Source organism: Fusarium falciforme, chromosome 5, assembly GCF_026873545.1.
Source record: "Fusarium falciforme chromosome 5, complete sequence".
Classification (NCBI taxonomy): Eukaryota; Fungi; Ascomycota; class Sordariomycetes; order Hypocreales; family Nectriaceae; genus Fusarium; species Fusarium falciforme.
The window spans coordinates 3,712,314-3,724,673 of record NC_070548.1 but is presented as its reverse complement, the minus strand read 5'-3'; the positions used below and the strand labels follow the sequence as shown (position 1 = coordinate 3,724,673).

General features: G+C 51.5%; 4 protein-coding genes across 4 annotated transcripts; 3 read left to right on the top strand and 1 right to left on the bottom strand.

Annotated features, from left to right (window-relative positions):
* Positions 1 to 802: 802 nt before the first annotated feature.
* NCS54_00738500 (Hypothetical protein) lies at positions 803 to 2,358 on the bottom strand (the record flags this gene model as incomplete). The annotated part of the gene is made up of 3 exons (XM_053152816.1): positions 803 to 1,460; positions 1,512 to 1,935; positions 1,989 to 2,358. The coding sequence occupies 3 exons, from the start codon at positions 2,356 to 2,358 to the stop codon at positions 803 to 805; spliced, it is 1,452 nt and encodes a 483-aa protein (XP_053008791.1).
* A 256-nt stretch (positions 2,359 to 2,614) lies between these two features.
* On the top strand, positions 2,615 to 3,818 carry NCS54_00738400 (Hypothetical protein; the record flags this gene model as incomplete). Its single annotated transcript, XM_053152815.1, has 3 exons — positions 2,615 to 2,617; positions 2,678 to 3,633; positions 3,686 to 3,818. 3 exons carry the CDS (start codon positions 2,615 to 2,617, stop codon positions 3,816 to 3,818), a joined length of 1,092 nt encoding a protein of 363 aa, XP_053008790.1.
* Positions 3,819 to 4,734: 916 nt separating this feature from the next.
* Positions 4,735 to 5,415, top strand: NCS54_00738300 (Hypothetical protein; the record flags this gene model as incomplete). Its single annotated transcript, XM_053152814.1, has 1 exon — positions 4,735 to 5,415. Exon 1 carries the CDS (start codon positions 4,852 to 4,854, stop codon positions 5,413 to 5,415), a length of 564 nt encoding a protein of 187 aa, XP_053008789.1. The 5' UTR covers positions 4,735 to 4,851.
* A 5,504-nt stretch (positions 5,416 to 10,919) lies between these two features.
* NCS54_00738200 (NmrA domain-containing protein) lies at positions 10,920 to 11,831 on the top strand (the record flags this gene model as incomplete). Its single annotated transcript, XM_053152813.1, has 1 exon — positions 10,920 to 11,831. One exon carries the CDS (start codon positions 10,920 to 10,922, stop codon positions 11,829 to 11,831), a length of 912 nt encoding a protein of 303 aa, XP_053008788.1.
* Positions 11,832 to 12,360: the final 529 nt, after the last annotated feature.

Sequence of the window (12,360 nt, the reverse complement as noted above, 5' to 3'; positions counted from 1 at the left end):
GCAGTGGACCACTAGGACCGAGTCATGAACTCGAATCGACCCATTGATGGGTTACAATGTTGTTATCAAGCTTAGCCAGGCAGATTGGTCAGCGGCAGTGCGGCTATTCCTATCTTCTACTCTTTCTTATTAGTTATCACGAGCCTTAAAATGAAGGACAAAGCACTTGGCCCTCTTTTCTTCAACATCTCAAGAGACTTCCAAACAGATCGTCCACATCAGCACCACCAACCTAGGGACCCTCTTCGAGCGTTCACTAACCGTCTATATCTTCACTTTAATCATCCTGATTAATGCCACGCTCCACGTGTTTCATAAAGCAACATTATTCTGATATTCTTCGCCCAAGTCATTGCGGTCGGGCTTAACATTAGTCTAGAATGGGCGTCGGGGTGCATCGCTATGAGAGCGCTCTTTGAGGCCCGGCCCCAAGGTGGGTTTATTGCTAAGTATAAAGACTTACAGCAATCAATGCCTCAGAATATGGCCAACGCCGGTCAGTCTTCGGGGCAGTTGACCTACCTTGAGATTGGCATTCATCAGAGGTGCATGAAGACATTGGGGATCTTTGGGGCCTCCTGCAGCAGCTGTTTATCAGGTTTGAAGAGCTCGTGCAATGCGTCGTGACTCGGTCAGAGTTCCTATCTTGAGTATTGATGCATAACACGAGGAAATCAATAGTCACAATTCTTGAGATCGTTGCCTGTTTCTCTCCGCTGGGCCATGTGTCTTGGTTTGGGCTAGATACCCGTGTACCTTTGGCAGAAAGCAGAGCTACAACTTGACGTGGGAGACTTCTCATTCATCCGGAGTGGGTGAGTGTTTCAAAGGCCTTCCTCCCTATGTCATCGTGGAACGTGTCAATCCACATGACTCTCTTCAGCTGTCTCCGCGTCTCATCCCAGCCCGACTGGGAAAGTTCTGACAGACTCCAACTCCCGCCTTGGTACCGAACTCCTGACCCAACGCAAATTTGCCCCATTAGCATCAACCAGATGTCTAAGATTAAGTGCTGGTCCTGGAGTAAGGGCCTAGCAGCATTGTATGACGCCTGCATCTTCTTGGCCAGACTCTTGCAGTAATAATGCTCATGCGAACCCGGAAGACGAAAGGTTGTTGCGAGAAAGGCCGTCATCCCAATATGAAGGCACTTGGATATGTTGTCTACAAGACGAGACTCGAGATCAATGATACTAGAATGCACGAATCCTAGGCATTGCCGGATTAAAGCTCCATTGACGGGCGTCTTGCTGTGATGGTGCATATTCAGGAGGATTGCGGTGTGTTGAAGGTGAGTGAATACGGCAGCCAGATTTGGATCGACTAGTCCATCTATACACAGCATGTTGTGCGATTTATGAATATTCATCACTTCAGCGGGAAATCTGGGTGGCTCCCATACAACACCGCCATAGATGGGCGTCCACAGTTCTGTGACGAGCGAACTGGAAAAGTTTAACCTATACCCATATTAGAAGATGTTTAAGAGTATTCGCACTAAGAAATTTTACCTATCCATCGAGAATTGTATCACGGGATTTTCGTTTACTGCTTCTGAACTGCCTCGGAGCCGGAGAATCCGGGATAGGCCCATCGCGTGTGTTTGAGCCGCGTTGTAGTCTCCAAATAGAACTGCAATCGAAGCCAGGATACTAACGACATAGATCGCTATATCGTTCTTATACGCATCCTCTTCTGATAGCCGGAGGTTCAGAAGAGGTAGAACACGCCGGAGATGTCGGTATGTTGTTCTAGATAACGGCTGTCTCGACACCAAGTCGTTGGAAGCCGATGTTAATAACAGGATGGCTCTAAAGCAGAGTGGCTCAGAGCAGAGTAGTCGAAAACACATAAAAGGGTCCTCGTTAAAGTCAATGTGAATGCCAAAGTGCTTGAATGGGTAGAGGGCGTCTCTGATTGGATTATGAATAAAGTCTGCGATTTGATCAGCATCGTCTTTTCTTCATCATTGAGGCTCCACCACGCACATTGGTGCATTAACTTCTGGGCAGAATTGTCTAGTCCTTCTGGGAAGTGAAATAGTGCCCAGTCAGAGGGCGGTGGTAGTATGCATCGCTTCACGAAGAGTCGTGTTTGCTCTGCCTTCTCAAGCCAGGCGGGGGACGGCGCAACTCGATTCCGAACGGACAGACGGTCGGAGGAATTATTTATCTCTTGGTCTTCTGGTCTAGATTCGTGTGACAGTTGAGAAGCTACTCGAGCAGCTTCGCGCTTAGATCTCCGGGACCCAGGCTGCTTATTCTTCTGGCGCATGCAATGGCGTCGTATCAACTGTCGCTCGGGGGATCCGATTCTTCCGGAACCGTCGGTCATGACAAAGGCGAGTTGCTGTGGCATGGTGATGTCTGCTTTGGGGTATCAATCTGGTCGGTAAAGGCTGAAAGAGAAAGAGGAGAGGCAAGGATCCTGCTTTAATGCTCAGGCGTGAGGCCAAGTTCAATCTGACAAATGAAGCTGGGGTGAGAATAAAGTGGGACGACCACATTGTTTTCCTTTTTGGGATAAGTCGGGGTCGGTCTCGGTGGTTCGTGATCCATACCAACCAACTTATTCAGAAGAGCGAAAAGGTAGGCATTATAAATCAGAATATTGAATGGTATAGTATAAATTATATGATGAGACTTGATAGAGGTAGACTTAGCTCAAACAATTCTAGCCTCAATCTCATTCATACGCAACCGAATCAACCATGGCGGCTCCTGGAGGTTCCCTGTCTCTAACGCCAGAACCCTACACATTCGCCAAGATCTTTGTCAAACACCAGATACGACCCAATCCGAAGCCAAACCTCGAAAACAACACCGTTGCCGGGAAAACAGCCGTCATAACAGGTGGCAATGGCGGCATCGGTTTAGAATGTGGCCGGATTCTGTTGTCGCTCCACCTTTCCCACCTCATCCTCGCTGTTCGAACTCCCGAGAAAGGAGAAGAGGCTGCAGCTTCACTGCGAAAGCTCTACCCGAAGGCCAGGATCGATGTTTGGCAGCTGGATATGGACTCTTATGAGTCTATCAGGGCTTTTGCCAAGAAGTGCGCAACCCTGCCCCGTCTGGACATGGCTCTGCTTAGCGCCGGCATCATGAATGTCGACCTCCAGATTAACAAATCGACCGGGTATGAGGAGATGTTTCAAGTCAACTACCTATCGACAGCTCTTCTTGGTCTGCTCTTGCTGCCAATTCTTAAAAGAAAGACACCATCCGACTCCCCAGGTCGGCTCATGCTTGTTGCATCGGGTGCGGCTCTGATAGCCGAGTTCTCCGAGCGCAATGCCGATCCCCTTCTTTCTGCATTTGGCGATGAGAAAGGCTGGAATTCTTCTATCGCCAAGAAGAGATACGACACCAGCAAGGGATTGGTACTGATGCTTACCCTGCAGTTGAGTCAATTGACAAAGGCCGATGATGTCATCGTCAATGTTGTTGATCCGAGCTTCACGCCGGGTACGAGCTTCTTCCGCAACCTTCCCTTGCTAATGAGGGCGATGGCCTGGCCACTGACAAAGGCCTTGGGTACCACTGTGAACAATGCAGCATGGAGATATGTCGACGGCGCTGTGGCCAGAGGCGAGGAGAGTCATGGGAGCCTCATCAGCGATTGGGAAATTCATCCGTAAGTGCCCAATCTCCAACTGAACGCGATTAATTATGCTGACTTGGACCAGATACCATCCTTTTATGTACACGGAGGAAGGCAAAAGGTTCATGGATAGGCTTTGGAAAGAGAGTATTGAAGAATTGGATTTTCCTGAGGTACGCGACGCGTTGGTGTCGCTACGCGCAGGATCCGCATCTTAATGCTGTAGGGTAGCTATCTCGTTTGTCTTGGTTCATTCACGTGTTGCTTTCCTTTCGTCTTTGGTCAGTATTTCTTCAAATTTTCTTAGCTACACTTACTCAATTGATGGATCTCACCATTCCCTCAACTGCCGAAAGTACAATTGAACCGTTACAATAGTCAATGAAGGTGCATGTAACGTGTCTTTAGTTCAGAGCCAGACCTCAGCTTGACGCTTGGGACCGACTACACAAAGCCTTACGCGCCACATCTGACTGGCGGTGGCACATTGTAAGCCATCAATAGCCAGCCTCGTTGGCGATTTCGGGTCCGAAAGGGTTTGAACCATCGTTATGGGTGGCTGACGAACCTCGGTCGGAATGCAACGTGCCAGATTCCTTGGTCAGGGTCTTCAGGGACCAACCCATCTCAGCCTCCCTCAACCAAACTATCGGAAAATACCCTGCCATAGCTCCTCCGTGTCTACATGGCGTCGAACCATCAACATGTTCAGCGTTGGTTCGCCGACTCAACCAATGTCAGCACCCAACTCCCTCGGCAGCATCCGCCCGCACAACCAATCACATCTCCCTCAAATTACGGACCTGCACCAAACAAGGGTTAGTGATACCAAGAATAGCACTCAAAGGCTGGGAACTGCCGGTGCTAGCGTGGGCTGAGCACCGTTAGCGCCGAGAGAATACGGGGAACCCTGGTTCTAGATCGGCGTCGACCGGCCTGGCCGCTTGCCGTGTGACCCGGCCTAAGAAACATGCTCGGGGCAAGGTGCCAGGCGAGGGTAGGCTGGTTTCTTGGAATAGCATCAGCTAGGGTACTTTCCATGAAACAAGTCCACCATGGAATACGAGATGGAGACAATCGCCATGTATATAAGGAATCCAGGGAGACGACACAAATTCATTCATCTCATCACTCATCACTCTCATCTTCTCTCAACAAGCTCAATCCACTCAAACAACCTCTCTCATCTTATCGATCCCACCAAACAACTTTCAACTCAACACCACTTTCAACCCCGCAACAACAATCACCATGCAGATCAAGGCTATCCTCCTCACCCCCCTCCTCGCCGCCGGCATCGTCTCCGCCGCGCCCAGCAAGCCTGTCCAATTCGAGGCCATGGCTCTTCGCTCAGCGAGCCCCATTCACTTCAGCGCTCTCCAGGCTTCCAAGAGCTTCCTCTCCCTGAACCTCGCCAAGCAGGGCGCCTCATGCGACAAGAAGTCTGACAACCACGCCGTCTTCAACCTCGTCGGTGACGAGCTCTACCTCTACAAGACCGACAACCCCCCTCAGCAACTCTACGTCGACCGCTCCGGCATGGGCCAGGGTGTTCTGGGCTACACTACCGGTGCCCAGGGCATCCCCAGCAAGGCCGAGCGCAAGGGCTGGAAGATCGACAAGAGCGGCAACCTGAACTTCAACGGCGCCGGTTTCATTGCCTGCCCCAACAGCAAGAAGGCCGGTGGCTCCTGGAGCGTCTGGGTCGATACTGGCAATGCCAACCCCGGTGGCAACAAGGGCTGCCTTGGCTTTACTGCCCGCACCATCAAGACTACCACCCCCAACAGCTGCGAGTACACCCAGCAGCAGTAAGCATTAGAACGGGCTTTTGGCATGGAATATGTAATGATTGGAGCGGGCTTGTTTATATTAATGGGGTTGCTGTTTTAACAATGGCCGGGCATAGCGATAAAGAGAGGCGCATATAATTGCATTATAGAATAATACATAAACCCGATTAGCATTTTAGAATCTATTCCTGATTCCATAAGCTACCTTCCCATCTAGTGACTCTAGATTCCTCCTTTGGGCTACAAAAGCTCACGAGATCACAATTCTACTTTAGAGGAAAGCCCCGACTAACGGCATGCCGAGGGCTTTCCTCGTCTCTTACACTCTCTGTTCCCAACCAGACCGCTTACGATACTACTACCCTTGCTTCCACCAGGGTGCTTACCAGATAGCCTGTCATCAGAAGTGTCGCTATGGAGCCTCTTCCTGGTTGATCGCCGTCCCTGGCAGCCCCCCTTGCTAGAAGCGATCAATCGCGACAGGGGCGCGGCAACAGTGGCCGGACAGCCCTGTGATATCGCCGCCTCCAGCTCTCTCAGGTCTTCTTCTCTGCTGGAGCAAATATAGGATAAGCTTCTCTAGGACAAACGAGACAAACGAGGCCCTCTGTGGATCTGCTGCTAATCTCGCCAAAAGACCTTTCAGCTCGGCACAAAATAATGCCAGCACTGAGTCTCCTGGCCGCCTTGCGAGGTTCCCATGCGCCACCTCAGCATCCGGGCCTGCGAGGTCAGTGGGTACACCAAGGCTCGCGCCCGCTCGTAGAAAGACGTCTAGCGTCCAAAGGTAGTCCTTGAAGCACTCCTCGCCGAGGAGCTTCGACAGTGAAATGTCTAGAAAGTGCGAGAATACGGTGCGAGCGCCCCGGCGGTTCAAGAGAGGCATATTAGGGTCCGCACCGTAGGACATTAGGCAGCCAAAGGTGCCGTCCCTCAGGGCATCGTTCCACCGACGGACAGGGAACATGCAGGGCCCTGACAACATGTTAAAGACAGACATGGTGCTCCGCGCAAAGAGCACCCATGGCGATGCCGCGTCGGATGTTGGGCCCCGTTGTCGCGGCAGCACGTTTGGATCCTCGCCACACCGGAGGAGAAGACCCGGCACAGGCGCGGGGCTCTCAACGTTGCTGCGGGACATTGGCATCAGTGCGGCAAACAGTGGTGACTCGTCGAACACGTGGAAGTAGCCTGGCTCCTCTCGGGTCTTCTTGGCGAGATAGGACGTCACGTTGTGCCTGAGCAGCTCCTCGCGGAAGAGCTGTATCACCTTGCAACCTTGAGAATTAACCCCTTGAACGGTAATGTGGCCGAGGCTCACCATCTCTACGACGGTGGCCTCGTACTCGTCCAGCAGCTCCTCTGCCGGTACTGGAGAGCCGGGCTGGTCTGAATGCTTCAGCGCTTCCGAGGCGTACACGAGAGCCTGGTTTAGATGGGCGATGAACTGCCCAGTGTTCAGCCCCTACCCTTGCCTCATGATGCCCGTGACGAGCGATTCGTCTAGGCGCGTGTTTCTGAGAAAGCCGAGATAGGCGGCGGCGATAGAGATAAAGGCATTGTAGTCCAATGGGAGCTTACTTCGGAGGTACTCGCCTATGTCTTTGGTCAAAATAAAGTCCTTGACGGTTCTATGCAGAAACTCGACCCGAATATTCACCAGCCTGAGCAGTCCCTTTGTCTTTTCGTTGATGCTGCGAACGACCCGCTCTCTGCGTGCCGTGATTTCCTCGGGTAGTTCTGGCTCTGCTGGAGCGCGAGATACGGGACCATGACCCTCGAACTCCTTCTCTAGTCGCCAGTATAGATCGACGTGGAGAGGCTCCAGCGCGTGGATGGCGGCCTGTAGGAAACCCGCCATCTTGGGGTGGTCAGCCGCGTTCACGTTTTCCAGCATGTGCCGGAATAGCTGGTCCAGATCTGACGGTAGTTGGCCGAAACGCCTATTTAGGCTTCTAATCGACTCGCCGTTGGAGAGGTCCTCAGGCAACGACCGCGTCACGAAGAAGGCCCAGAGAAAGACGCCGTCGACCTGGGACACGATCCGATCCACGAGCTCGGCCTTCTCCAAACTAAACTCATCCGACGCCTCGGCAGTCCACCGCTCGTGGGCCTGTAGCTGGTCATTCACAAACCTTCGGATGTCGTCCCGCGTTAGCTCGTGAATATCCAGACTCTTCTGGCCAGTGCTGCCGAAGCTTCTCTCAAACACAGGCCATCGACGGCTGGACAGGCACATCTTGATATGAGGAGAGCCGACAATGTCACGAAGAACTCGCAGAGCTTAGTATGGTTACTATCATATTCATCGAGCCCGTCGATTAAAAAGCATAAATTCAGCGGCACGTGGCCAGCCGTCGCCAGGGCTCGCAGCGCGGTGGCGAGCTCGGGGGCGGACCATGGCTCTGCGGCCGTGTACCATTGCCTGGCCTTTGCGGCTGCCCAGCGGTTTGGGCTGACGAGCGAGACAATGCTAGGGTGTCCCCGAAGAAGGTCGAAGAGTAGAGATTGGAGGAGTCCGGACAACCGTTATCTCCAACGACGACGTAGGTACACTGAAGCATCTGTGCACCGTCCTGCATGGCGACAAACAGGCTCGATGCTGACCAGAGGCATCGGCAAACTAATCTATAGCACGCAACTCTAATAACAAAGACCAGCTCAATATTGGCACACTGTGCTTGGCTGCCGAGGATAGGGGAACAGACGATCGTATGTCTCTTGCTTCCGCCGGGGAATGCATGAGCATGAGCGCGCTACTGCAGTCTGCTTACAGTGGGCCCGCTCCGAGCTTAGAAATAAGAAATATTAGAGCTCAACCATGTAATTGCCTCCGGATGTGTCATTCTGTAAGTTAACCTGGATGAACAGAGGAAGGCCCTGAACCAACCGGATTCCTCGCCTACCGTCATTCGTTCCTTTCATTACAGTCCCATTAATTGTTTGCAAAGCTTCAGCAAGGATCTCATGGTTTCTGATCTGATGTACCGTGGTAGTACTCACCCAAACTATTTAATACAATAGGATACCCCCTCCAACATCTGAGACTGTTATTTATCGCTCACGATAATCTAATAGTTCTGATATAACCAAAAACACATCCTACATCCTTATTACCAAGATGCGCTTCTTTTGGTTGCTTCCTCAAATTGTTTTAGACTTTGCCTCCACTGCCTCTGGTGATTTCTCTACTCGCTCTATGTTTATGCGAACTTTGGCTAACCATACCGAACAGGAAGTGGCATGGCCGAGACCCGATCGCATCTGAGCCGTCCTGTCGATACAAGGGCGGCTCTTGGCGGACAGGATTTTCCGTTTGGATGTCCTCCGTCGGATCATGAACTCATTCGCAATACTCTGGCACGCTACTCGTACGCCATGGACGACAAGGATTGGCACATGTTGGCGACGGTGTTCACTGAAGATATTCTGATACACTACCCTGAGCCCATGGACGCGATTAGTGGGCTGGCCAACGTGACGATGGCGTTGCAAAGTCAAGTCGGCCATTTAATCACTCAGCACTCCCTGACCACGCAAGGCATCAATATTACGGGCGAGTTGACCGCAGATGTGAGAACCTATGGTCGAGCCATACACTTTGGAGTTGGGACTCTCGAAGGCCAGTCGGTAACAGTGTGGGGCAAGTACGACGATGCTCTTGTAAAGATCCTGGTTGATGGGCGACCGGCTTGGCGAGTTTCAGAACGAAGAATCACTTTCCAGGGACCTTTTGTAGGAAATAGGTCGCTTCTTGGGGTCTAATCATCGTCTTAGTGCCATGTCTAGACTTCCACAGAGCTCAGACCCCAGGGATCGGGCGCTACCTCTGCGACGCACGCCGTCACAGGGTAGGGTAGTAAAGGAATTAGGAATATAGTTTCTAGAAGGCCTATGTATTGTGAGGGCTTCCTGTCGCCACATGATTCTAGTCCCATGAATCCTCTGGTGGCGATCTTCTCCGTTACCAAGATGATTGCGTAGTTCATGTGATTATTTATCGGGCATTATAAACTGCAATGTAGTGGATGCGCGGTGTGATGGTCAACATGGATCAAACAATTGATTAAAGCAGTATAAATTAGACGCTCACGTCCATGCTGTTGCTAGGACACGTCAATGCGGAAAGGCTTCTCTCCACGCCTCTCACGCCAATAATTCGTGGCCTCGATTAGCTCTTGGCATCCTCTCAACAAGTAACCCCATTTCAGCAGGAAAGCTGGGCTAGCCTCCCACCAACGAGGGTTCGAGGGGTCGCCCCAGACAATCAGTGTTGGCTTCTCGCCGGCAACAGCCTGAACGCTCATAATATCGGAACCTATCTCTCGTTCGTTGATGATTTGAAATGCCCTGATAAGGTTGTCCCGCAGGCGAGGTAGCGGAAGTAGGTCTATCCAGGGATGATGATGGATTGTCCGTTGTGCCAAAGTCGGGTAAAGAGTAGAAGGGCATCTCTCATCTACGGTATAGGAACCGACGCCAGTGAAAGGAGACATTATCTTCACGTCGCAGAGTGTTTCTGTTTTAATGCCTAGCAGACATGCATTATAAACAAGTGCGTTGAACGCGTTGAGCTGGATGACCATGGATAAAGACAGGGGCATGGGGATGCCGCAGGCGAAGCTGTTACTTGTATGTTCAGATACTCGGGTCCATCTTTGGTGCCGCGCCTCCGTGGGCAGCTCGAAGTCACCCGGCGAGAATGAGCAACTCCCCCTCCCAGACGGATGTGTTTCTGAGGAGAGAGAGGAGCCAGGGGCTCTTCTTTTACCTGCGCGAAGATTAGCCTGTCGCTCGTCTCAACATCGAGTTAAAGTCCCGAGATCAGGAGGGTGGGTTGCGACTCACGATGGGTCCTCTGATTGAGCCTATTCTGTCGCCTCCTTCTCTCTCTGGCACTCGTGACCCCCGTCCAATCATCCCCTGGGCCTGTCACCTCCAGCTGTTGTGGCATTAGGCCCAGCACCGTGACTGGGAAGTCCGAAATTGATTCGGGATCCTCGGAAGGGTTCATCTTATCGTGCACAGTAGGGGAACTCTCTGCAAGGCACTGTAGGAAATTGAGCAAAAAAAGAAACGGAACGATACCGCATCGAGGGGGGGACTGAGAAGAGTTGAGAAGTGGTATTTGAAGCGAGGTTGCCCAGAACTCAGTGGCGCACGTCGAAGATCTCGACTGGTCACGTATTACTAACCCGGGGAACGCGCTAATGCAGCTTGCTTACAGTGGAGTAAATTCGTACCATGTATCATGTACCATGTTTGCAGCTAAACCAGTCTCGTTAGTGAAAGTCTCTGTACTTTGGGACTGTTGACTTGCAACATGACAAATCTATTCGGTCTTGAACGCTGGGGTGTTTGATCTATGCCATGATTCAAGCATAGATAGCTTCGAGATTGACCTTGGTACCCAAGCGCATCAAGTCCCTGGCCGTATAAAAAGGCCATGATTGTCGTCCAGTCAGTAGTCCCACTCCTTATTTTGCATCCCATCACTCCCGTTCACATCTCAAATACACAATCGAAATGCTCGTTCTAATTGTTGGAGTCTCGGGCCATCTTGGCCAGCAACTGGCTTCCGCTGCCCTGGCACGCGGTCTCCATGTCAGGGGTTTGGGCCGCAAGCCCGAGAGCCTCAGCCCTGAGCTGCTTCATAAACTCGAGTCCTTCGTCCAGAGCGTCTCCTACTACGACATTCCAGCTATCGAAAAGGCTATGATAGGTGTCGATGCCGTCATCTCTGCCTACTCGTCATCCCCCGTCCTCGACCTAGACGCCAACCTCCTCCTTCTGCGTGCCGCCGAGCGAGCTCAAATCAAGGTCTTCGTTGTTTCTTCATGGAATAATGACTGGACGAACATCAAATTCGGCGACTTTGAGAACTACGACGCCCATATCGCCTTCGAGAAACATGCCGCATTGACTAGTCCTATCAAGCCGGTGTATTTCTTCACCGGTATCTTCGCCGATCTTATCTACTCTCCGTACGGTCCCGGAGGCTTCGATTTGACGGAAGGCAAGGGGAAGATGTTCTATTGGGGCAACGGTAACACTGTGAAGTACCCTTGGTCCGTCACGGAGGACATCGCCGCATGGACCATCGAGATCTTGATAAACGGCAAGGGTGTCCAGGAAGGGAAGGGAGGATTCTTCCGCTTCCGTTCTGGTGAGAATACAGTAGAGGAATTTGCAGCAATCTATGAGAAGGCTACTGGAACTAAGGTTGATGTCGTCAACGGAGGAAGTCTGGAAGATCTCGAAGCTGAGTTGGCAAGCGATCGCGAAAGAAAAGGCAGGGCTGCTTGGTTTGAATATTTACCAAAGGCTGCTGTTCTTTTGGGGAACAAAGGATCCTGGGATTGGGAGGAAAGAGAAAACTTGGATCATGTGAGGGCTCCTACTTCTTTGGAATCATGGCTGAAGACGCAGCAGAAGTAGATAGCTATAGTTTCACGGACGCAGTACAATAATTAGGGGATGTTAAATATCATTCAGGTGGAAATAACTGTGCGAAACCGATTATTTCATCCTAAAACATGCATCCCTAGATTTGGAAAGGGCTTGTGGCTTCCGTTAATTCCGTGCATATTTGTTTCCGAGCATCAGGAATCATTGATGCCGTGTTGGAATTGCAGAGAAGCTGGTAGTCAAGAGGTAAAGAGGTTGTCCCGGGAGCACAGCAAAGCAACAGATGACTGGGCATCGTTCGGCTTATATGCTTGGGGCTGAACTATACAAACCCCACGGCCTGCTGGGGCCCAGCTTAGTTGATTCTCGGAGAACAAGCGGTTCAGGCGGAGGATGCAGACACCTTCCCGCATCTCCTTCCGCTAATCACTTCACTGCCGAATCGTCCATATGTTATGCCACGCACTTCTTAGTTACTAGCAGTCTTAACTCTCTCGGATCAACTTCTTCAGTTCATCTCAGCCCTCGGCCAACAGATCCGTACACTTGGACATTCATC